This window comes from Alexandromys fortis, unplaced genomic scaffold, assembly GCF_014885135.2.
Source record: "Alexandromys fortis isolate MF-2015 unplaced genomic scaffold, M_Fortis_MF-2015_v1.1 scaffold_29, whole genome shotgun sequence".
Taxonomy (NCBI): Eukaryota; Metazoa; Chordata; class Mammalia; order Rodentia; family Cricetidae; genus Alexandromys; species Alexandromys fortis.
The window spans coordinates 5,630,889-5,657,137 of record NW_026067891.1 but is presented as its reverse complement, the minus strand read 5'-3'; the positions used below and the strand labels follow the sequence as shown (position 1 = coordinate 5,657,137).

The following is a 26,249-nucleotide window of genomic DNA, read 5'->3' as shown; positions in this document are numbered from 1 at the left end:
TTTTGTTTTTGTTTTTCGAGACAGGGTTTCTCTGTGGCTTTGGAGCCTGTCCTGGAACTAGCTCTGTAGATCAGGCTGGTCTCGAATTCACAGAGATCCGCCTGCCTCTGCCTCCCAAGTGCTGGGATTAAAGGCGTGCGCCACCATCGCCCGGCGACAGCATGGAGTTTTACACAGAGAAAACCTGTCTCAAAAAATCAAAAAAGATAAAAAAGAATTACATAGCTAAATGGCCAATAGCTAGGCAGGTGAGGTTAGGAGCGACTTCTGGGAGAGAGGAACTCACGGAATGAATCTAGGCACAAGAGAGTCACCAGCAAGACACAGAAGGACTTGGACATACGGAATGGAGGACAAGTAAAAAGCCATGTGACAAAACATAGACTAATAGAAATAGGTTGATTGAGTTGTAAGAGTTAGTTGGGAACAAGTCTAAGCTAAAGGCCAAGCTTTCATAATTAATAATAAGTCTCGGTGTCATTATTTGGTCGCTGGAAGTCCCCAAGAGAAAGTCTGACAGGAAAGTCCTCCTACAATATGCACTGGGGTAAAATATATAATTTTTATAATATGTATTTATTTTTTATGTGCTTTGGCATTTTGACTGCATGTACGTCTGTGTCATGGTGTTAGATCTTGGAGTTATAGACAGTTGTCAGGTGCCAAGTGGGAGATGTCCCTATAAATTCTAGAGTTTTTGAAATTGCTTACAGTACACGTCCTGTTTATTTAGGTAATATTATATCCTTCTGGAGTCTCTGATGGATTAAAAAATAGATAGTTATAGTTTTACTTAGTTAGGATTAAAAATAAATTAAATATAATTGTTATAACTAATTCTTGCTTGTTACCTCTTGTTATATGTAATTTTACTATGTTAATTTTAAAACCTTCCTTTTTATTTAAGCAGAAAAGGGAGTTGATAAAGGATTCCCTTCTGTATATGTGTTGCTTTTATTGGTTAATAAATTAAAAAAAAAAACCTGCTTTGGCTTGTGGTAGGGTAGAACAGAGCTAGGCAGGAAAAATCTAAACTAAATACTTGGGGGAAAAATGGGCTAAGTCAGGAGAAGCCATGTTGATTCTGGGGATGGAACTTTACCTAGTAAACCACAACCATGTAGCAATGCACAGATTAATGAAGATGGGTTAGTTTAGGATGTAAGAGCTAGCCAATAAGAAGCTAGCGCTAATACACCAAACAGTGATTTAAATAATGTAGTTTCTGAGTGGTTATTTCATGGGCTGTGTAGCCAGGAATGACTAGGCGGCTTCTGCCAATATCAGTGAGACTTTTTCTACCTCAAAATGAATGAATGGGTAAATAAATGAACAAATGCAGAGTGCTCGTCTAGCACATGTGAAACCTTGGGTTTGTGAACTATAAAATATATTTAAAATAGAGGAAAATAAGAAAAATCAGTGAATGGGGAGAAAAAAAAATAGTAGCTTGGAACTTTCATCTTGACTCCAAACTCCTGGGAAGAGGAGCTGGAGACGGAGGTAACACTTGATCATGCCTACCTGAAGAAACTTAAACAACTATAGCTTAAGGATGGGGCCAGTGACTACATCTGCATGAGGGATGATAGCACGTCATCTCTGACACTCAAGAACTTTCCAGCAACCCCAGTGTGCATGCTCTTCTGGCTGTTCACCTGCATCCTCGCAGGTCCTTAGACGCTGACAAACGGAAGAGTTCCGTGAGCTCTCCTAGCGCATTACTGAACCCGGGCAGTTGTAGAAACCTCCAGTGTGCAGCTGATTAGCCAGATGCCTAAACAACGTCTGCCGAAATTCAGGGAAATAACACAGATGTCCGTTTTTCAGCTGTCATTCAGCATGTGCTGCAAGTTCTATCAGAGTCACTGGGAACTGGGACTGAAAGATGGCTCGGCAGTTCAGCTGTGGCGAAGATTATTTCTGTTCCTAGCACTCACATCAGGAAGCTTGAAACCACCTGTGACTCCCGCTGCAGAAGATCCAGCATGATCCATCATGAGACAGATATGCAGAGAGAGAGAGAGAGAGAGAGAGAGAGAGAGAGAGAGAGAGAGAGGGGGGGGGGGGGGGGGGGGGGGGGGGGGGGGGGGGGGAGAGAGAGAGAGAGAGAGAGAGAGAGAGAGAGAGAGAGAGAGAGAGAGAGAGAGAATATGAATGTTGGCTGGTGAAATGGTTCAGGGGGTGAACGTGCTTGCCGCAGAAGCTTTATGCCATGAGTTCGATACCCTGTACCTGCATGCCGGAAGGAGAGAGTCAGCTCCTTCAAGCTGTCCTATGTCCTCCACACATAAACAAATAAATGCAACCAAAACTAAATTTAAAAAGACATGACTACCAAAAAAAAAAAAAAGACATGACTATAGAAGTGACTGCTTACATATTCATGTGCAAGTTACGGTTTAATATCCAGAAAGTATTTCCCTTAACATGTTAAATGACAATTTAACCTAAAAATTAGCAGAGGGGCTGGAAACACAGCTCTGGTTTATGCCTTTACTTGGTCGGTAGAGATGGGAGAATCAATGTTCAAGGCCATCCTCAAACACATAGTGATTCCAAGGCTAGCCTGGAATACATGACCTTCTTTCCTTCCTTCCTTCCTTCCTTCCTTCCTTCCTTCCTTCCTTCCTTCCTTCCTTTTCTTTCTTCTTTCTTTCTTCATTCTTTCCTTTTTTCCTTTGTTTTTTTAAAAGCAAAATGGAAGTTGGAGAAATGATTTTGTGTGGTTGCTATTTTTGCAGAAGACCCAGCTACAATCAATTTATTTTCTTATAATATTTTTTTCTTTAGGATTGATTGATTTCTTTTGGTTTTTCAAGACAGGGTTTCTCTGTGCAGCCATAGATATCCTGGAACTAACTCTGTACTTTAGACTGACCTTGAATCCAGAGATTCACCTACATCTGCCTCCAAACTGCTAGGATTAAAAGAGTGTCCTAACCACCACTCAGCTGGCAATTTCTTTTTTACTTAATTAATTACGTTTTATGTACGCGGGTGTTTTGTCTACACTTATGTCTCTGCACCACATCTATGCCTAGTGCCTTTGGAGGCCAGAAGAAGGCATTGAATCCCCTGAAACTGGGGTTAAAGACACTTGTGAGCCACTGTGTGGATGCTGGGAATCAAACCAGGTCCTCGGGTATAGTGGCATTTTATTTGTATTTTCATAAATAAAGTTTGCCTGAAGTTCAGAGAGTAAAACAGCCACACTGGTCAGCCTTACAGACCAGGCAGTGGTAACACACACCTTTAATCCCAGTAGCTACATTAGTTTGCCATAGAAACTGGGCAGTAGTAGTGCACATCTTTAATCCCAGTCCTAGAGAGGAATATAAGACTGGAGGAGACAGCTCTCAGACACTGTCTCACTCTGAGATTACTGGAGGCAGGATTGTCATTTAGACTGAGATAGAGGTAAGAGACAGTTGCTGGCTGTTTTGCTTTTCTCAACAGGTTGAACCCCTATTGTCTCTGGGATTTTATTAATTGTGCGATACTCTGGAAGGGCAGCCCCTTAGCTGCTGAGCCATCTCTCCAGCCCCTGGTAATAATTTCGTGCATTGGGCAGTGAAACATGATCAGATTTGGTCCTCACTCATTGTTAAAAGGAGAAAAACAACTTGTCATAACTGAGGACACCTTTAATCCATGCATTTTGAAGGCTGAGGCAGGAGGATTCCAGTGAGCTTAAGGCCAGCCTGACCTACAGTGTGAAACCCTATCTCAAAACAACAACAAAAGGGACAAAATCATTAGGGATTCTTTACAACAGAGACCCGTGATGCCCTTACTTCCCAATTATAACCAGTTAAGTTTTTCTTCCCCTGTCCTGTGCTTTTCTATTCTTCTAGCTCTATGTCAGATTTAAGGGCCCCATCCTTTTCAGAAGGAAGTTTTGCAGAACTCTGAACCCTTTAAAGAATAGCTATATTTTCTCCCTGTATTTCTTTTATCTTTTTAGTTAGGGTTTTAATTGCAGTAAAGAGACACCATGACCACGGTAACTCTTATAAAGAAAGTATTTACTTGGGGTGACTCCCTTATAGTTCAGAGGTTTAGTCCATTGTCATCATGACAGGGAGTCTGGCGTCATGCAGGCAGATGTGCTGGAGCAGAAAGTGCCACATCTTGACCTGATGTCAGCAGGAAGTCAACTGACTGTCACACTGAGGGAAGCTTGACCAAAAGAGACCTCAAAGTCCACTCCCACAGTTACATTCCTGCTCCACCAAGGCCACACTTCCTAATAGGGCCTCTTCCTTTGGGAGCCATTTTTTTCTTTCAAACCACCACATTGTTCTTTCCTATAAGAAACAGTAGTTCTTCCAAAATAAACTTTGTTTTCTCCCTATATTTGTTGTGGGTATTTCAAAACTCAAATGAATTAACCAGGGGACATGACTCCCCATCTCCTTAGTGCTATTACTTCCATGGCTCAGCTGAATTCTACTTCCTAGGAGTTTGGGCACCGTAAACTTGTCTCTGAGACCTTAATCTGATCGAGTATGCTGATTAATATTTTGTGCCTTTCAGATGATATGGTTTGATAAAATCACCAAAATAATATGAATTGGCTGATGCAGGAGACATCCTGACTATTGCTATGGAGAAGACTGAAATATCAGGCAGTGGCTTTAATCTTAACTAGAGAAACAAATTCAGGACAGGATAATATAGTTAGTTTCTTCAGGGCAATTATGAAAATGTGGAAGAAGAAATGTGTCACTGTTTGTTTCAGTACATCTGAAGGACAGATAACCCACACCAGAAAATGTGAAAATGATCTGCGAGTAATGTTTAGTTCTTAACATAAAAAGGAGATTGAGAGCACTTAATATAATTCCCCTCACTAAGCACTAATGAGCATCTACTTTGTGACAGGTATGTGATTCAGATATGGAAACAGAGCAGAAGATGCTTTGAAATATCTTCTGAAACCTATTTGTCTCCTTTTTCTGGTAATGCTAAACGATTGTTTTATATTATCCTGGTTTCTGTCTGGGCACAGGGTTTGTGAACTCTGGTGGCAGATGAGCATTTTTTTGGCCAATCTAGCCATGGGAAGAACCATATGGGTGTTATGATTCCAATATCCTAGTTCCTTGAGATAAGTTTTGTCCTAAACCAATTGCTGATTTCCTGGAACAGTGTTACTAGAAGACAAAAAAATCTTGAAGCAGAGGACATGAATTCTGGATGGATTACCCTGCCACGTCCACAGCAGTGACTGCCGTGTAGTGACAAAATGCCTCTGCGCTGGCTTTTGCCTGCTGAAGGATTGGGGTTAGAGCTTCTTGGAGCGAAGCCCCAGGTGGTCCCCCTGGCAATCAGCNTTTCACTTTATTACTTAGCTTCTCTAGGATCATGAACTATAGACTCAATATCCTTTGTTTGTAGCTAGTATCCACTTATGACTGAGTACATACCACATCTTTTGGGGTCTGGGTTACCACATTCAGGAAAGAGCTTACTAATTCTATCATTTGCATGCAAAATTCAAGATGTCATTGTTTTTAACCACTGAGTAGTACTCTAATGTGTAAATGTGAAACATTTTCTTTATCCATTCTTCAGTGAGGGGCATCTAGGTTTTTTCCAGGTTCTGGCTATTACAAATAATGCTGCTATGAACATAATTGAGCAAATGTCCTTAAGTATGATTGAGCATCTTTTGGGTATATGCCCAAGAGTGGTATTGCTGGATCCTGAGGTAGGTTTATTCCCAATTTTCTGAAAAACCGCCATACTGATTTCCAAAGTGGTTGCACAAGTTTGCATTCCCACCAGCAATGGATGAGTGCTCCCCTTACTCCCATCCTCTTCAGCATAAGCTATCATTGGTGTTTTTGATCTTAGCTATTCATTCAGGTATTAGATGGTATCTCAGAGTTGTTTTGATTTGCATGATCCCAAACCTCATGTATTCCAGGCAAGTGTTCTATTATGTCACTGAACTGTAGACACAGCTGCAATCATTTTATTTTCTTATAATAATTTCTTTCTTCAGGATGGATTGATCGATTTCTTTTGTTTTTTCAAGACAGGATTTCTCTATGCAGCCATAGCGGTCCTGGAACTGGCTCTGTACCCCAGACTGGCCTTGACCCCAGAGATTCACCTGCATCTGCCTCCCAACTGCTAGGATTAAAAGTGTATCCTAAAAATCACTCAGCTGAGAATTTCTTTTTTACTTAATTAATTACGTTTTATGTACTCGGGTGTTTTGTCTGCACGTATGTCTCTGCACCACATCTATGCCTAGTGCCTTTGAAGGCCAGAAGAAGGCATTGAATCCCATGAAACAGGAGTTAAAGACAGTTGCGAGCCACCGTGAGAATGCTGGGACTCAAACCACGTCCTGTGGTGTAGTGGCATTTCATTTGTATTTTTATAAAAAATTTTGCCTGAAGTTCAGAGAGTAAAATAGCCACACTGGTCAGCCTTACAGACCAGGCAGTGGTGACACACACCTTTAATCCCAGTAGCCACATTAGTTTGCTGGCTGTTTTGCTTTTCTGACCTTCACTGAGCAGATGGGTAGCAAACCTGATGGCTCTCGCTGTTAGTTGGAATGATTTAAATGAAGCCAAATCAAGGTACATGGGCTAGCATTGAAAGGCAAGTAGTTTTGCCGAAGTTTTCTCATTAATTATTACATTAGGTAGAAGGTAAATTTTATGTGCACATACCGAAGGGGACAATCAGGTGACAGAATGGAGAGGAAGAACAGTTAGCCTGTAGTTTGAGACTAGACAGAGAATTGGACCAAGATGATGGATGGCTAAGACATAAAGATGAATTCTGTTTTCATCTGAAGTTGATAATGCAGGACTTGAATTCATGAAATTATAGTAAAATTACACAAGAAACTTCATTTTTCTTAGAAAGTAAAAATTCTGTAGAAATATGTCATAATAACTAGCATGGACATCAGAGACAGAGACAGCGAGACAGGTCTGTGCTAGGGCAATAACCTCCATATGTACCCTGTTGACTGCGGCAAATAAACAGAATGTCTCAATGAGACTAACCATCTTCCTAAAGTGTAGTCTGTCAGGAACATGCCTTGACTTCACTGAGGACAAAGCTTCAAATAAGGAAGAGAATGCACAGAAGAGGCAGTACAAAATGAAGATGGCTCTTTCCTCATCTGGCTTCTCTTCCTTTCTGCAGCAACCTTCCCAGTGCCCCCTTCACTTCTTTGTTCCTCAGAGTATAGATGAGGGGATTCAACATGGGTGCAACCACACAGTAGAAGAGAGAAATGAATTTCCCTTGGTCCTGATTACTGCTCTTAGCTGGAAGCAGATACCCATAGATAGCTGAGTCATAGAAGATGAAGACCACTACCAAATGGGAGAGGCAAGTATTGAATGCCTTCCGTCGTCCCTCCACAGAGTGGATCTTCATCACTGCCTGAGCAATGAAGCAGTAGGAGGTCAGGATGATGCTCAGTGGGACAACAGTGAAGAAAGTACAGACACCATTTAGCACAGCCTCATTGAGACTTGTGTCTCCACAGGCCAATTTAATCATGGCGGGCACCTCACACAGGAAGTTGTCTATCTTCCGGTGTCCACAAAATGGTAGCTGCAGTGTGAAAGTTGACTGAATGACTGAGTTGCCTAAACCACTCAGCCAGCCTACAGCAGCCAGCAGCCAGCAGAGCCGTGGATTCATGACAGTCATGTAGTGCAGGGGCCAGCAAACTGCCACAAATCGGTCAATTGCCATCATGACGAGCAATATGCCCTCTGTGGCCCCCAGCCAAAGGAAAACATAGAGCTGAGTTACACATCCACCATAGCTGATGGTCTTGTCTGGCCCCCATAGATTTTTCAGCATTTGGGGGACTGAACTGGTTGTAAAGGCCAGGTCCAGGGAAGAGAGGTTGCTGAGGAAGAAGTACATGGGTGTGTGGAGCCGGGCATCAAGACGGGAAAGCAGGATGATGGTTGAATTCCCAACCAGGGTCAACAAGTAGGAGAAGAGGATGGCTACAGAAAAGACCCTCTCCAGCTGGGGATGCTCAGATAAACCCATCAGAATGAAGCTCCCAGAGGAGCTGTTGCTGTCCATTTCCATCCCTGGCTGCTTCAGACACTGGAGGCTTCTCTGGAAACATGCTATGGGGAAAGAAGGGGAAAGGCAGCTACTGCTGAATCTGCATCCAGAATGTTCGTTCTTCAGGCTCCACGGTTAAGGAGCCATCCAGCCTTTCCAGGCAGAAGCTTTTAGCGACTCCTTGGTGTCAGGTGAGTGGGCATGTCAACAGGGACCTAGCACAGAGATGAAGGCGTGTCTTGTGAAGACGGACAATGGGTAGGGCTCCGTAGTCCAAAGCAGTGGGAAGACGGACAGAGGGAGCTGGCAAGGTAGAATTATATACAGATATTCTCTAAACACAATTCCTGCAGTAAAGATTTCTGTACCCTGAGCAGGGGAAAACAAACTGAATTTGGACAAATCTTACTGGATATTTATGATAATTTTGTTTCTTACGCTGAAGAGATGGCCCAGCACGTAAGAGCACATACTCCTCTTGTAGATGACTCAAGTAGGTTCTCAGTACTCTAATCTCACAACAGCCTGAAAATCTAACTCCAGGGGATCTGACATCCTCTTCTGCCAACCGCAGTTATAAACATTATTGATTTGGTAATTCTTATTTTAATCCTAAAATATTGGTTGTTATGAAGGCCAAGTCAGTGGCTATGAGTACAAAGAGATACGCCTTCCTCTAGAACTATAGTACTAGTTACTATAACTATACTATAGTATAGTTACTATAGTAACTATAGCAGTTACTGGAGAATATATTGCCATTTTGACGGATAAGTTACAATCCCAAACTTAACTAGAACAGATAATATATTCAACAAAGGCAGAAGTATTTAATTGACAACCAACCTATTCATTAAAGTTTTACAATTAAAGGAACAGCTCAAGTTTGTCAAACAACTAACCTTAATTCATTCATTCACCTTATGGGAACAACTCCCAAATGACATGCATCCCCAGGACTGTTTAAGAACTCACTGGAATCCTATGGAAATGTTAGATTTCAGGAGATTTAAGGAAGTGATAATCTCATATGGTGCAAATTCGCCTTTTTTGAAGCAAATGTTAAATTCATGCTCAACTAGTAACTGAATTGTTCCACAAGACTGGAAAGACTCAGGTACAGCAGTATTGGAACCTGGTCCTCAATTGCAGTGGAGGGCCTGGTGGAAAGATGAGGCTAGGACCTTTCAACAATGAAGTAGGACTACAGGTATTGACATTTCCCATGACTGACCTCTTGGAGAGGGAAATTATGCTGATGTACACAGTCAGTCTTTATATGATGATCATACTCTGGCTCTATTTCATTCAACAGCTTTGAATGCATGGGAAAGAATTAAAGGAGTCCAAGAGAATGGACTCATTTAATAAAGTGAAACAGGGCCCAAAAGAAACCTTCACTAATCTTTTCTTTTCTTTCTTTCTTTCTTTCTTTCTTTCTTTCTTTCTTTCTTTCTTTCTTTCTCTTTCTTTCTTTTAGGAAAGATTTAGTTCATCTGTAAATAGAATGATACCAAATTCAGAAGGTAGAAAAATAATAACTGAGTCTTTGGTTTTTGAAATTGCTAATTCAAAATGCCAAAGATAATTAGGGCATTAAATGTAAGATCAGCACCCATAGAGGAATGGTTTTGATATATATATATATATATGATTGAATATTGACTATGTATATGACTATATATGATGCATGGATAGGAAAGGTGACTTCAACAGGCTTGAAGAAAAATCAAACTGTCAACTGTTTTAATTGTGGCAAACAAGGTCATCTAAAAGGAATTGTAGACATGGTATTCCTAGAAGCAGTGTTTCTTCTATGCCAAACAAAATGAATGCAGATCAACAAGGAACAGACGCCTTAACTCTTTTTCATTGGGAATTGCCTAGGTGGGGGGCTTTCATAGGCCTCCATGTCTATGTTGGTTCAGTCATTTTCTGTCATCATGGGGGAAACTCCTCCTCAGAGCAATTAACGGATCTAATGTTATTGAAAAAAAAAAAAGATACTTCTCTGGATGATAGAACAGCTTTAGAAGATAAAAAAAATATTTCAGGAGAAAACGTAATGTAAATATTTTGTCAAACTTCTATAAATTATCATAGACCAAAGCTAAAACTATGCAGAAATGAGATTTTAATTGAAGGTCGTATAGACCCAGGGTAACAATAAATACAACAGAATATTTGCATCTAAATTGGCCTCTTCAGGAGGTAAATGTTCAGCTTTTGGGAATTGTAACTTTATCTCAGGTAAAACAAAGTCCAAGATGTGTTGAATGTATAGGGCCTGCAGGACAGAGAGGAAAATTAAAGCCATATGTGTCTAATATAGCAATGAATTTATGCAGATATGATTTGTTACAGCAATGGAATACCCAGATTAACATTCCTCCAATCCCAGAAGCAAATCATAAACTAACATGTGTCTGGGGAAAATACTAAAGGTTTTATAAAGAACAGTCCCCAGCCATTCATGTAGAAGGACAGAGCACAACAGCTGCTGACCTTTCAAAGGTACCAACAGCCCCACCTTTAAATGGTCAAATGACAAACCTTTCTGGTGGAACAGTGGCTTTCAACATCAGAAAAATTACAGGCCTTAGAACAGCTGGTACAGGAATAGCTGAATGCTCAACATATTGAAGAATTGATCACACCTTGGCATTCTCATGTATTTGTTATTAAAAAGAATTCTGGAAAATGGAGAATGTTAACAAATTTGAGATCCATAAATAAAATAATTTAGCCATTGGCCTCTCTGCAGCCTGGAATTCCCCTGTGTTCTCTATTATCTAAAAGCTGGTCTATTATGTTTATTTATTTAAAAATCTGTTTCTTCACTGTACCTTTACAGGAAAAGGACTGGGGAAAAATTGCCTTCACTGTGCCTACTTATACCTCTCATTCTCTTAAGAGATATCAGTGGAAGATCCTCCCTCAAGGAATGTTAATCAGCCCACCATGTGCCAATATTTTGTATGACATTGTTGGAAATCATTCGTGTAAAGTTTCCCCAATGTATAATTTACCATTATATGGACAATATATTACTAGCTGATTGAAATGTAGATACTTATAGAAAATCTTTGCAGAAGTAAAGAACATTTGGCCTTGTTGGGGAATATTAGTTGCGTCTGAAAATATACACAAGATGGATTTCTATTAATTACCTAGGATATAAAATAGGTTTACAAAAAATTAACCCCAGAAGGTACAAACCAGCAGAGATCAATCATGGACTCTGAATGACTTTCTAAAATTGCTGGGAACCATTAACTGGCTACAGCCTACAATTGGATTGACAACTCAAGAATTAAGTAATTTAATTCAATCCTTACAAGGTGACAAGGACTTAAATAGTTCAAGAATATTATCATCTGAGGCTTAGGGAGAATTAATTTTGGTAGAAAAGAAGTTACAGGATGCACAAATGAATTTTTTGAATCCAGAACTAGATTGTGTCCTGGTCATTTTACCCTCTACACATTTTCCTATGGGAATTTTAATGCAGAAAGAAGATAATATCTTAGAATGAATACTTTTACCACAAAAGCAGAGTAAAAATTAAAGACCTACATAGAAGAACGTTTCTGAGTTTATTAAATAAAAAAAAACCTGAGATTTCATCAATCAGTGGGAATAGACCCAGCTGAAATGGCAGTTTTGTTAATAATGAAGAAATTTCCTCTTTATGGGCAGAAAATGAACATTGACAAAGAGCTTGCAGTATTTTTTCGAGAGATTAACAACAAATATCACAAAAGCAAAAGAATTCAATTTATACTGAGAACTAAGTGTGTCCTTGCTCACATTGTATGGGAAACACCAATCCCTGGAGCCCCACATTCTATACTGATGCAAACAAATCAGGAAAGGCAGGTTATAAATCAGAAAATTTAAATAAAGTGGCTCAAATCTCTTGTGATTCTGCTCAAAAGTAAAAAATTATATGCTATTTCATAGTATTGTTATATTTTCCAGAATCTCTTATTACAGTTACTGACTATCAAGATGTCAGGAACTTGAGGGGAAGATAAATGAAGCCCTGTTGGGAAGCCCCACCCAACCTCACTTCTCCCATTCCAGAGCCTGCCCCCTGAGATAGCTGGGCACCTGAGAAAGCTTAGCACCTGGCAACTCCTCCCCTGGAAATGCCCAAGAACCACCCATAGATCTGCCACACACTCTCTTGCTGTCTTTGCTGCTTTCCTGAGAGTCACCCGTGAGTTGCTTCATTCTGCACTGTTTATTAAATCTGGATTTATTAGTCCAGTTTGATTTGGCTTATGACTTTGTTGTAGGAACACAGCAATCAAGAATCCAATACTTATCAGCTCCATTAAAATTTATTCTACTGTGGATAAAATCCTTGGTGTTAACAAGATTGCTCAGTGGGTAGAGGGGCTTGCTGCCAACCCCGATACCTGAGTTGATCCCTAGGACCCACAGATACAAAGAATCTATACCTGCAAGCTGTCCTCTGACTTAGGCAGCACACAGAAGAATGTGTTCCCCCAATAAGTAAGTAAGCAAGCAAAAGTTGGGGCTAAAGAGATGGCTCAGTGGTTAAGAGGATTGTCTGTATTAGTGTTCAGGCAGCAGTATTGGCAGACCCTTGGGGTCCTGGTAGGATATGTCCTCAGCTGCAGCCACTGAGAGCATCCTCTGTGACATTCACTAACTTCCCTTTTAAAAGACGGGTCTTTCCCACCTCCTGTCTCTTCTTCTAGGAACATTCAACACTGCAAACTCAGGATGCAGGCGGCAGCTGACCCTACCTTTGCAGGAACAGGTCTCCAGGTTACACTGCAGTTTGCAGAGCTGTCCCGAAGAGAAACAGGCATGAGGATTGTTCCCTGACCCTGTCTGCGGGGTGCTGCCTTAGCACTTCCTTCTTCTTTAGAGGGTCCTGCCTGACTTGTCATTGGGAAGGGATAGGGAGAATGTACTTTTTAGAGAAGAGAGAGTAGGAAGAACAGTCCTGGAAGGGAAGCCTGATGCTGTGGTTTGTTAGGTGCTAATGGAGGGTTTTGTTTGCTCTTTATTCTGTGAAAGTCTTCACTGTCATAACGGGGTTTTAAAGACCCAAGATTGCTGAGGAGTGCCTTCCTGCTTTATCACAACAACAGACGGAGAATCAGGAGAAGGTGTGATTGGAAATTCTGAGATTCCACTTGCTGACACAGCAGAAATTCTCTTTGCTCAGCTGTAGGCCTTCCAGGAGGTGCTGTCCCCTGTCTTTGAGTCTTTACTGCCATGGGACTCTAAATCTAGGGCCGGGTTTTAAAATCAGAAAGGGACTTTGATTACTTGTGTCTTTTTTTTTTCCTGTTATTCATTTATTTGTTTGTTTTGTATTTTTGACACAGGTTTCTCTGTTTTGCTTGGATCCTGTCCTGGAACTCACTCTGTAGACCAGGTTGGCCTCAAACTCACAGAGATCCTCCTGACCCTGCATCCATCCCAAGTGCTGGGATTAAAGGCATGTACCACCACCACCTGGCTTGTTTTGCTTTTTTATTTCTATTATTTTTCATTTTCTTCCCCAGTTGTCTATAGATGAGTTTTGCTAGAGTTTTGAACAGAGCCAAGTTAATATTTTCCTTATCAGCTCAAATATATTCATTTATGTCTCTCCTCTTAGTTAAAGGAGGTGATGCAACTCTATACGGCTAGTCTTTCTCCTAAAGGAAACAACACAGCGTATTTAAAAGCCTTTGTCACTCCTGCTCTCTCTCCTTCCAGTTTCCCTGGACTCCATCCCCTCCCCTTTTGTCTCTCCTCTCCTTATACTCTGGATTCTCCAATAATGAACGCTGAGGGGTTGTCTGCAGAACTATACCTGTGACTTCCGGATCCCTCATCCTTCTGCCTGGTGCTCAGTGGATGCGGAGGACCAGCCTGTGAGTCCAGAGCACTGTGAGCTGTCCACTGTGCTCCTATGCCGAGCCCTTGGCTTTTAGCCCTACACTGGTCCTGACCTTCTGAGCGGCCTGGATCTGCCACCCAGAGGCCTTCCTCATGGGGCTGACACTGATGGACCCAAGAGACAGGAAGCCTCAGTCCCTTCTCATCCATACCACCTCCACCCCGGGCAATTAGCACATAGGGCCTGTGTGGCCAGAACACAGGAAAGAGGTCCCCGAAGAACCAAATTAGTCTTTTGACTGACCTCTCTCTCCAAACACAGAGAACTAATTGAGCTCAAAAGAAGAATAAAAGAACAACTGTGTCCCATAAATAATTAGTGATTACATAGAGTTAGTTTTTCTTTCTTTTGTTCTATGTCTTTAAATAATAATCTTAATAAGATGACTCTTGTGCAGAATCCTGTGCACACTTCCCTTGTTCTCTGCCAGACAGGGCTTCCATCAGTGAACTATTATCATTTACTATGTCAACTTCAATCTCAGTTCCTACTCCCATTCTTCTGTGTTCACTCTCAAGCATCTATTCCATGGAATGTGTTAGTGTATTAGCATTTAAATACATATTTTTGTGGGATATTCATCTAAACTGTGTGTAGTTGTGTGGCTGTGATTGGTTTAATAAAAAGCTAAGGACTGGGCAGTGGTGGCACATGTCTTTAATCCCAGAACTTGGGAGGCAGAGGCAGGCAGATCTCAGTGTTTTTGATGCCACTTGGTCTACAAAGCCAGTTCCAGGACAGCAGGGAGTTTTTTTTTTGTTTTGTTTTTGTTTTTGTTTTTGTTTTTTGTTTTTGTTTTTCGAGACAGGGTTTCTCTGTGGCTTTGGAGCCTGTCCTGGAACTAGCTCTGTAGATCAGGCTGGTCTCGAATTCACAGAGATCCGCCTGCCTCTGCCTCCCAAGTGCTGGGATTAAAGGCGTGCGCCACCATCGCCCGGCGACAGCATGGAGTTTTACACAGAGAAAACCTGTCTCAAAAAATCAAAAAAGATAAAAAAGAATTACATAGCTAAATGGCCAATAGCTAGGCAGGTGAGGTTAGGAGCGACTTCTGGGAGAGAGGAACTCACGGAATGAATCTAGGCACAAGAGAGTCACCAGCAAGACACAGAAGGACTTGGACATACGGAATGGAGGACAAGTAAAAAGCCATGTGACAAAACATAGACTAATAGAAATAGGTTGATTGAGTTGTAAGAGTTAGTTGGGAACAAGTCTAAGCTAAAGGCCAAGCTTTCATAATTAATAATAAGTCTCGGTGTCATTATTTGGTCGCTGGAAGTCCCCAAGAGAAAGTCTGACAGGAAAGTCCTCCTACAATATGCACTGGGGTAAAATATATAATTTTTATAATATGTATTTATTTTTTATGTGCTTTGGCATTTTGACTGCATGTACGTCTGTGTCATGGTGTTAGATCTTGGAGTTATAGACAGTTGTCAGGTGCCAAGTGGGTGCTCTAACTACAATTTTCAAACTTCCTGCTTTGTGAAAAAGTCTTTCAGATACTATGGGCCTGTAGGCTAAATATGGGTGCTCCAGCAGCAAGATGTCCCTATAAATTCTAGAGTTTTTGAAATTGCTTACAGTACACGTCCTGTTTATTTANTGACCTCTCTCTCCAAACACAGAGAACTAATTGAGCTCAAAAGAAGAATAAAAGAACAACTGTGTCCCATAAATAATTAGTGATTACATAGAGTTAATTTTTCTTTCTTTTGTTCTATGTCTTTAAAGTACTTTATATGGCATAGGAGGCCGATGTCCTACCCCACTGACAGAGAAGTAGATAAAGCATAAAGTAATTGCATGGCTTCGCAGGTATTAAGTCATTGCAGCCCAGTGAAGGCTTTTTTTTACTAGGCACCAACAAGTCTTCCTCTCTGTGATGCTCTTTTGAGATTTCAGTCAGGGCCAGGAAACTTCCACACACATACTGTGCCATGGTAAAGTAATAATTTATTACCACCACTGCAGAAACATTCAACTACAGAGCCGCGTGGGGTGTAACTGGGAACATGGCGAGGTCATGAGATGTTATAGAAATTGAATCACTCCACAAACAGTTGAGAAACCTCATTCCTTCAAGAAATGGACACTGGGCTGAGGATGCAGGTCAGTGACACAGACTTGCCCTGCCTTGGGAGGTCTTGGGCACAATCCTCAACACTACGGGGGTAGAAATACTAAAGATGTACAGTGGAGGATTATAGCCCAAGCAGGATTAGCCTGACCCCTGTCCAGTGGGAGCACTGTCCTGTGGACAGACCGCAGCATCTCAGAATCCTCAGAATATCTGCAGCTTCTGCTGTCAATCATGTGCTCAGAAGCTGGCAAACATGATCGCAATCACACGTCACCAAGAAGCATCATTTGGGCTTCTGTACAGAAGAGGAACCAAATCGGGGCATTTTATGTAATTTGTCTAAAGGCAGATGGCTAGGGACAGTTATTAAATGAAGGTCTACAAGGCTGGGGACATGGTTCATCTGGGAATTACCGGCCGTGCAAGCACGAGAACCTGAGTTCCCGTCCTCAGTCCCCACATTCAAAGCCAAGTGTGGCTGGGTGGTTGTGTCACACGCCTTTGATCCCAGCCCTTGTGAGATAGAGGCAGGCAGATCTCTGTGAGTTCAAGATCAACCAGGTCCTCAGAGCAAGTTCTAGAACAGCCAGGACTACACACAGAAAATCTATCTAAAAAAACGAACAAACAAGAACAACAACAAAAAACCAAGTGTGGAGGACAGAGAGAGAGAGTTCAGCAGTTGAGAGCCCTTGTTGTTCTTCCAGAAAACCCAGATTCAGTTCTCAGCACCCACATTGTGACTCACGATCATCTGGACACCAGATCCAGGGATCTGATGCCTTCTTCTGGACTCCATGGGTACCAGGCACACACGTGGTACACACACACACACACACACACACATGCAGGCACGCACTCATACACATAAGAAATAAAGGAAATAAATCTAAAGATACATTAAAAATTCAAGCTGTGCATGGTTGCACACACCTTTAATCCTGGAACTCAGGAGACAGAGGCAGGTAGATCTCTACTAGTTTGATGGCAACCTGGTCTACATAGCAAGTTCCAGGATGGCCAGGGCAACAAAGACAGAGCTTGTCTCAAAACTAAAATTATAATCAGGTTTAATGTTAAGAATATCCAAGTGTGGTCTCATTCATCTATAACCTTGGGGGAAACGGTTGCAAAGATATGTAGATGCCAGGACCATAATGGCCAATCGGTCTAGCCAGTCGGTGAGTGCCAGATTCAATGAGAGACTCTCCCAGAATGCAAGGTGAAGATCAATCAAGGAAGACACCTGAAGTCAACTTCTGCCCCACTGCTCTTGCATACACTTGTACCTGCATGTGCATATGAACACAAACATAGTCTACATGCACACACATACACTCATTGCTGGTTCACATTATACTCACAGCACCCAGGAGTCTCAGGCAGGAAGAATGTGAGTTTAGGACAGCCTGGGCTTCATAGAAAGACTCATGAAAAACAAAAAATTAGGTCCATTTCTTTAGTCCACACTGAGAATAAACTGGCAGACATCTGTTTACATCACCAGGGAATTAATAAGATGACTCTTGTGCAGAATCCTGTGCACACTGCCCTTGTTCTCTGCCAGACAGGGCTTCCATCAGTAAACTATTATCATTTTCTTTTCAACCTTAATCTCAGTTCCTATTCTCATTCTTCTGTGTTCACTCTTAGACATCTACTTCATAGAATGTGTTTGGTGTATCAGCACTTAAATACATATGTTGTTGTGAAATATTCATGTACACTGTGTGACGTTGTGTGGCTGTGAACAGTTTAATAAAAAGCTGAACGGCCATTAGCTAGACATGTGAGGTTGGGCGGGACTTTCTGGAGAGAGAGGAACTCAGGGTTATGAATCTAGGTACAATAGAGACTCCAGCATTACTCGGAGAGAGTCGGACATACAGAATGGAGGGGAGGAAAAAAACGATGTGGCCAAACATAGACTAATAAAAGCAGATTAATTAACTTTTAGGAGGTAGTTGGGACCAAGCCTAAGCTAAAGGCCAAGCTTTCATAATTAATAATAAGTCTCAGTGTTATAAATCTGCTGACCTTCCCTGTCACCTGGGTACCCTGTCCCTTTAAGAGACAAGCACCACCCATCCCCAGTCTCCCCTGCTGATCTGGTGTCTCCTCTCCTCTCCTCTCCTCTCCTCTTCTCTCCTTTGCTCTTCTCTCTCTGTCTATCCTTCTGAAGAGGCAGCCTTTTCCTATCCCTTCCCCTTTCTCTCTTTCTTCTCTTTCTCTGTATGCCTACTCTTTCCCCCCTCTCTCTTTTTCTGCCCCCTCCATAACCCTTTACACTTATACCCAACCTAATACCCACTAAATGAACTCTATACCCATAGTTCTCCGCATGGCATATCTGTCTGTCACCCACCCACCAGTTGACCTGCCAGGGTTTTTCCATTATGAACCTTCCATTGGTTCCATGACTCAGATATCTCTCCCTTGCAGCTGAGGACTGCTAGGGATCCTAAAACCTTTAACCCTTGTATACGGTTGCTTTTCCAATTCAAAATCACTGAAATTCTACACCTAACATGGAATGGAAGCTTCCTCCCACACAGGCCATGCCTCCACGAGTGTGCAATCACTCTGAGGTGCTTCCCCTGTGTAAAAAGACCCTGTAATGATCAACCACTTGCCTGTTGAGCTTAAAGCCCCTCACTAGGGTCCCCAAGTCAATGTGGCAATGTAGGGGTCCAGTTTGTGTCTACCTGTCCTCTGGACCATGTAAGTGATGACCCAAGGCCAGCCTGAACTGTGGTCCATGCTGAATCTCTGGGACACTGGAGTTCAGACTCTGGGCATTCTTCTTGTCTCACTCATGGAAACTGCACCTCCCCTGTAATAAGAGCAGCGGGCAGCGTTCCTGGTGCCCGGCCGCCCGCATGGCTAGCTTTATCCCAAATAATTACACAGAAACTGTATTCTTTTAAACACTGCCTGGCCCATTAGTTGTAACCTCTTATTGGCTAGCTCTTACATATTGATCTAACCCATTTCTAATAATCTGTGTAGCCCCACGAGGTGTGGTTTACCAGGAAAGATCTTAACCTGCGTCTGTGTAGGGTGGGAGAATCATGGCGACTGAGTGACTCGGCTTCTTTCTCCCATCATTCTGTTCTGTCTACTCCACCCACCTAAGGGCTGGCCTATCAAAGGCCAAGCAGTTTCTTTATTAATTAACCAATGAAAGCAACAGATAAGACAGATGACCCTCCTCCATCACTCCCCACTCAGATAAAAGCTACATAACTGCCTATGGTCAGCCTGCATTCGGCCAGATTGTTAGTTGGGAATGCACCCTCCTTTCTCCAGGTTTGTCTGTCTGCCTTTTGCTCCTGGAGGGCAATCACAGCCATGCTAAACTCTGTCCTCTGGTGGCCTCTCCCCCCATGCCTCCCACCATGGCTAAGCTGTTTGCAGAGGAACCTCTCTCTCTCTCTTCCATTCATGGAGCCCTGTTTGTACCACTGCTGCATCATGGGCATGTGGTCCAAGGCACAGGGGGATCCTGGACCTGGAGCTGCTACCAGCCCACTTCCCAACCTCCATCTCACTGGGACAGTCGGTAAGATTTCCTTCTCCTGGTCAGTTTTCCCTGACAATCACCTCTGTCACTTCCCAGGAGCTAGGTTCTCAGGCTCTGCCCTAGCTCTGCACTCACTGAGCCCTGCATTCATTTTCTGGGCCCAGGGCCTCTCGGATCCATGGATCCTTTTTGGGACAGGGTCCCCTCTTGGCCTAGTGCCTCCTGGGCAACTGCCCTGTCTCGGACCCGTTATCTTGTGGATGAATGGATAACGGCCTGAGCCAGTCGTTTATTTTTCTGTCTCACCTGCGGGAAACTGATTGGTAAAACCATATACATTTCTAACTTGTACCAGTGGATGGTTAAATGTAAAGAGTTACACCACATGGGCAACCACAGCTGCTGCCAATTGGTTTGAGCTTAAGAAAGGGAGGAGCCACAGACTCATGAGGTTCCGCCCCTAGCCAAAGTGCCCCTCCAATGGGTTCACCACACGACCTGCTTTAAGATTTTAAAAATTAGCATTATGCTCTGTTACAAAATGTTGTGTCTGCGTGATGGTTCACCTTGCAGGGCCCTCTGAGCACCCATTACACACAGAGCTCTGTTCATTGTATCTCATTCCAGACTATGACAGCAATAAGTCTCATATATTTTAAATTACATACTTTTAAATCTCTTACAATATACTGCATATGTGACCCAACCCTGCTTTAAGCTGTTCTCCACTACTGTAAGTTTCTATTGAAAACAGTTTTTTTCTTCTGTGTCCTTCACAAGTATAAATCTCACCTGTTAAGTTGAGAGCCAGTACAGTCAAGCTTGGATCCAGCCCTCCAGGCAGATTCTATGCTGTAGTCATAAAGTATCTATACCTGATAAACAGCCCTCAACTGGTCAGAGATCTGGGAATATGGTATTTAATTGTTTAATTATTAAAAGACTTTTCATACCAGCAGCAGCCTCCAAAGAAGCAGCCTCTATTTCCTCCAAAGAAGACAGAAGGCAGATGGGCACAGAACAGTGTCCATCTGCCATTTGCTTCGTTAAGTGAAAGCTCTAACCACTAGGAAAAACTGCCTTTCATCTAAAGGCCTTGTGTGCTAACAGAAGACTCCTACAGCCCTGATGCCCCTGCCCTTGATGACTGTGGAGGACCCTGAGGAGTGGCTCTAGGCCGCCAGTTGAGTAAGTTCTCTGTAAAATTTTATTCTTCTCAAAGATCTCTGATGCAATTTGACAGCTGAGAAGTTTGGCAGTTTAAATAGGAAAACCTCACCAAACAAATTTCAGCATAACTTCTTACCATGTTCTAAATAAATGGTGTTTTAAGTTATACAAATGCAAGTTATTAAGGTCTGAGGACAAACACAAGTTTTCAAATTTCTCTCTCCTTATGCTGCATTCACAGTCTTATTATTGTCAGGAAAATGGTGATCTAACTCTGGCAGAGAACTATACTGCAAGATCAAGATTTTAAAGTCTCTTTGGTCATTTTCTAAAGATGATGTTCATTGTGCAAAAACATCTGTCACAGTCATTCTGGCATAAATATGCTGCTGTTAATACAATGTTTATGTCCAAACCTTATGTTTTACAAACTCTAAGAATTCTTGTGTGAGGGAGCCCAATTAAAGGATTCACTTTCAACAGTCAGATACATCCCTCTCCTACCTTCAACAGTCAGATACACACTTTTCTCACCTCAACAGTCAGATACACCCCTCTCCTACCTTCAACAGTCAGATACACACTTCTCTTACCTTCAACAGTCAGACACAACCCTCTCTTAATTCCCTGGTTCTGAAACCCTCCTCCTCAACTACCAGGACCTAAAAAACAATTTTTCTTCCTAAACTTAACCTTGTCCTCCGCTCAGTCAACACCTTTCTGGGTCCAAGAGACACGTGTGGACAGTTCCGTACCACACACCCTGGACAGGAGTGAAGCAACCAGCTATCCAGGGTGTGACCAACACCAAGCTTTCGCAGGTCCCCCAGGACTCCAATGTCTACAAACCAGCAGGAAGCAGTCTTGAGAACTCGATGCCCTCATGCCCTTAACCTGCCATGCCTACCTAACTCCTTTTTATTAAAAGAGAATGATGGAAATGTTAGAATTCTGCTGTCCTTCCCTGTCAACTGGGTACCCTATCCCTCTAAGAGACAAGCTACACCCACTGCCAATCTCTGCTTCCCATTCCTGCTGAGACAAGGTGACCTGGTGTCTTCTCTCCTCTGTTCCTCTATCTGTGTTCATCCTTCTGAAGAGGCAGTCTCTGCCTCTCCCTTCCTCCTTTCTTTTTCTTCTCTTTCTCTGCCCCACCCTCTTTCCCCCTGTCTCTCTCTCCCTTCCCCCCTCCATATTCCCTTACCCCTATACCCTTTCCAATTCCCCCTAATTTCTTTACCCAGCTCTCTCTGGATGGCATTTCTGTCTGTTTCCCACCTGCTACAGTCTCCCACCTACCAAGGGACCTGCCAGGGTTGCGCCTGTGATTCTTTCCACTCAGAGTCATTTTTGAGAGTTGGCAGTTCCCAAAAGAAGTCCAACAAGGTAGTCATGCTATAATATGTACATGGTAAAATATATCATGTGTTTTGTGTTTGCAAATGTTTTTTATTGATCACACAGCATTGCTTCCCTTTTGCGTCTTCCTTTCCACTGCTTTGTTGCATCATTTTTCATTGTTTCAAAAGACACTTATGTTATAGTAGTTAATTTCTTCTTTTAAAAATGTTTTTAAACATTTAGTTCCATGAACATGGGATGGGGGCTGTATGCACCTGTGAGTGCAGGTCCCACAGAGCCCAGGAAAGGAGAGCAGATCCCCAGAGCGGGAGTTAAGTCATTTCAGCTACAAAGTAATGGATGGGTTAACCTGCTATGAGTTTGGCATCCTCAGGTTCCAGCCATTGCCCAAAAACCAATTAGCTGGCAACAAGTCCTTGAACATACAAGCCTTGCGGGTCCCTGCCATGATCACAGCAAGAATCACTGCACCTGTGTGTCCTACCATGACAGCAGCGATCACTGCAGCTGTGTGTGTCCTACCACGATGACAGCAGCGATCACTGCAGCTGTGTGTCCTACCATGACAGCAGCGATCACTGCAGCTGTATGTGTCCTACCACGATGACAGCAGCGATCATTGCAGCTGTGTGTCCTACCATGATGACAGCAGCGATCACTGCAGCTGTGTGAAGACATGCCCAGATGTAGGCATAGGGCGATGTTCTCTGAATACTCCAGTTGCTCAGGAAATACATTATCGACAAATGGGACCACATGAAATGAAAAAGTAAAGCAGCTGCCACTCAAACAAATATCACTTCCAGTTGTCAACATGATAGCCACATCTGTCCTGACAGTCTACCTCACAGATGTTCAGAAACCTCCCATCCAGTCTTGGGTAGTCCGTGGGAACTTCTGCTGAGGTTCAGATGCACAGAGAAGACTTCATTACAGCCTAGAAATTGTCCCTCTGTCACCACAGACAGCTGCAGCTTTAGCCTGGGAGACTCTGCTAAGTCAGGGCTGCTCCAGGGACCCTGTGGCTTGGAAAGGTGCTCCTCCCGAGCAGGGAGGGATAGGATGTTCCTGGGTGGAGTCATCTAAAGGCTGACCTAAGTAGGCTGCCTCACTCTGTCTGGCAATGGTGGTGCTGCAGCTGCTGTAGAATCTTCAGGGCTGCTGGAGTAATTTTTACTACTCCCCACCAGCTCACCCTCACCTGGCAGTTGTAGGGTTCTCTTCCTATTCACAGTCACAGAACCTGCAGTAGAGGGGTCTGATAACTGCCAATCAAACACTTTACCCCTTAAGACAGCTATAATTTATTTATTTAGTGCAGAACTAGGGATTGAACCCAGACCTTCATGTATTCCAGGCAAGTATTCTATCATACCGCTGAGTTGTAATACCCAGTTTCAAACATTTTATTATTTTATAAGAATTTATATCTTCAGAATTTCTTTCTTTTTTTCCTTCCTTCCTTCCTCCCTCCTTTCTTCTCATCCCTTCCTCCCTGTTTCTTCCTTCCCTCTGTCTGTCTTTCTTTTTTCCAGACAAGGTTTCTCTAGGTAGCTATAGCTGTTCTGGACTGGCTCTGTAGACCAGACTAGCCTTGAACCTAGAGATTCACCTGCCTCTGTGAACCACATCTATATCTGCTTCCTTTGGTGGCCAGAAGGACTGAGGTTAGAGACAGTTGTGAACCACCATGTGGGTGCGGGGAACCAAACAGGTCCTCTGGAAGAGCAGCTCCTTAACTGCTGAGCCATCTCTTCAGCCCCACTGTTAGCTTCTTACTGTGGACAAGGAAACTTGATCAGATTCAGTCCTCAACCTTTTCTAAAGGAGAACAATGGGACCCAGAGGTGCACACCTCTAATCTACGCAATTTGAAGGCTTCTAAAACCCATTGATTTCGTTGTTTTTTTTTTTTTTTTTTTTTTTTTGTAATGCGGCTGCCAAACAATTGTCCCATATTATCCTGGTTTCTGTCTGGGCACAGGATTTGTGAACTCTGGTGGCAGATGAGCATTCTTTTGGCCATTCTAGCCATGGGAAGAGCCATATGGGTGTTATGATTCCAATACCTGAGTTCCTTGAGATAAGTTTTGTCCTAAACCAATTGCTGGGTTCCTGAAACAGTGGTACTAGAAGACTAAAAATCTTGAAGCAGAGGATATGAATTATGGATGATTCCTTTTGGGATCTAAACTTGTGTGAGGAATCATAGCGTCTTCCACAATCCACTGAGCAGATGGGTAGCAAACCTGATGGCTCTGGCTATTAGCTGGAATGATTTAAATGAAGCCAAATCAAGGCACGTGGGGCTAGCATTGAAAGGCATGTGGCCTTGCCAAAGTTTTCTCATTAATTATTACATTAGGTAGAAGGGAAATTTTATGTTTACATACAGAAGGGGACAATCAGGTGACAGAATGGAGAGGAAGAACAGTTAGCCTGTAGTTTGAGACTAGACAGAGAATTGGAGCAAGATGATGGATGGCTAAGACATAAAGATGAATTCTGTTTTCATCTGAAGTTGATAATGCAGGACTTGAATTCATGAAATTATAGTAAAATTACACAAGAAACTTCATTTTTCTTAGAAAGTAAAAATTCTGTAGAAATATGTCATAATAACTAGCATGGACATCAGAGACAGAGACAGCGAGACAGGTCTGTGCTAGGGCAATAACCTTCTCCATATGTACCCCGTTATCTGTGGTAAATAAACAGAATGTCTCAATAACACTAACCATCTTCCAGAAGTGTAGTACCATCAGGACATGCCTGGACTTCACTGAGGACAGAGCTTCTCATAGGGAAAAAAATGCAAGGCAAAGAGACAGTACGAAGTAAAGAACATGACTCTCTTCTCATCTGGCTTCTCTTCCTTTCTGCAGCAACCTTCCCAGTGCCCCCTTCACTTCTTTGTTCCTCAGAGTATAGATGAGGGGATTCACCATGGGTGTGACCACAGAGTAAAAGAGAGAAATGAATTTCCCTTGATCCTGATTACTGCTCTTAGCTGGAAGCAGATACCCATAGATAGCTGAACCGTAGAAGAGGAACACTACTACCAAATGGGAGAGGCAAGTATTGAAGGCCTTCCGTCGTCCCTCCACAGAGCGGATCTTCATCACTGCCTGAGCAATGAAGCAGTAGGAGGTCAGGATGACGCTCAGTGGGACAACAGTGAAGAAAGTACAGACACCATTGAGCACAGCCTCATTGAGACTTGTGTCTCCACAGGCCAATTTAATCATGGCGGGCACCTCACACAGGAAGTTGTCCACCTTCCGGTGTCCACAAAATGGTAGCTGCAGAGTGAAAGTTGACTGAATGACTGAGTTGCCTAATCCACTCAGCCAGCTTATAGCAGCCAGCAGCCAGCAGAGCCGTGGATTCATGACAGTCATGTAGTGCAGGGGCCTGCAAACTGCCACATATCGGTCAATTGCCATCATTACTAGCAATATTCTCTCTGTGGCCCCCAGCCAAAGGAAAACATAGAGCTGAGTTACACATCCACCATAGCTGATGGTCTTGTCTGGCCCCCATAGATTTTTCAGCATTTGGGGGACTGAACTGGTTGTAAAGGCCAGGTCCAGGGAAGAGAGGTTGCTGAGGAAGAAGTACATGGGTGTGTGGAGCCGGGCATCAATACGGGAAAGCAGGATGATGGTTGAATTCCCAACCAGGGTCAACAAGTAGGAGAAGAGGATGTCTACATAAAAGACCCTCTCCAGCTGGGGATGCTCAGATAAACCCATCAGAATGAAGCTCCCAGAGGAGCTGTTGCTGTCCATTTCCATCCCTGGCTGCTTCAGACCCTGGAATCTGCTCTGGAAAACTGTTGTGGGGAAGGAAGGGGAGACGCAGCTACTGCTGAATCTGCATCCAGAATGTTCGTTCTTCAGGCTCCACGGTTAAGGAGCCATCCAGCCTTTCCAGGCAGAAGCTTTTAGCGACTCCTTGGTGTCAGGTGAGTGGGCATGTCAACAGGGACCTAGCACAGAGATGAAGGCGTGTCTTGTGAAGACGGACAATGGGTAGGGCTCCGTAGTCCAGAGCAGTGGGAAGACAGACAGAGGGAGCTGGCAAGGTAGAATTATATACAGACATTC

General features: G+C 42.9%; 2 protein-coding genes across 2 annotated transcripts; both read right to left on the bottom strand.

The window, feature by feature from the left end:
• Positions 1-7,139: 7,139 nt before the first annotated feature.
• On the bottom strand, positions 7,140-9,009 carry LOC126490348 (olfactory receptor 15-like). Its single transcript, XM_050125266.1, has one exon. The coding sequence runs from the start codon at positions 8,089-8,091 to the stop codon at positions 7,153-7,155; it is 939 nt and encodes a 312-aa protein (XP_049981223.1). The 5' UTR covers positions 8,092-9,009; the 3' UTR covers positions 7,140-7,152.
• A 15,989-nt stretch (positions 9,010-24,998) lies between these two features.
• On the bottom strand, positions 24,999-25,937 carry LOC126490501 (olfactory receptor 15). The gene has a single exon (XM_050125496.1). It carries the CDS (start codon positions 25,935-25,937, stop codon positions 24,999-25,001), a length of 939 nt encoding a protein of 312 aa, XP_049981453.1.
• Between the last annotated feature and the right edge of the window lie 312 nt (positions 25,938-26,249).

What these genes read in the sequence shown, in the direction of transcription:
- LOC126490348 (XM_050125266.1), bottom strand. Translation starts at nt 8,091, where the DNA reads ATGGAAATGGACAGCAACAGCTCCTCTGGGAGCTTCATTCTGATGGGT.
- LOC126490501 (XM_050125496.1), bottom strand. Translation starts at nt 25,937, where the DNA reads ATGGAAATGGACAGCAACAGCTCCTCTGGGAGCTTCATTCTGATGGGT.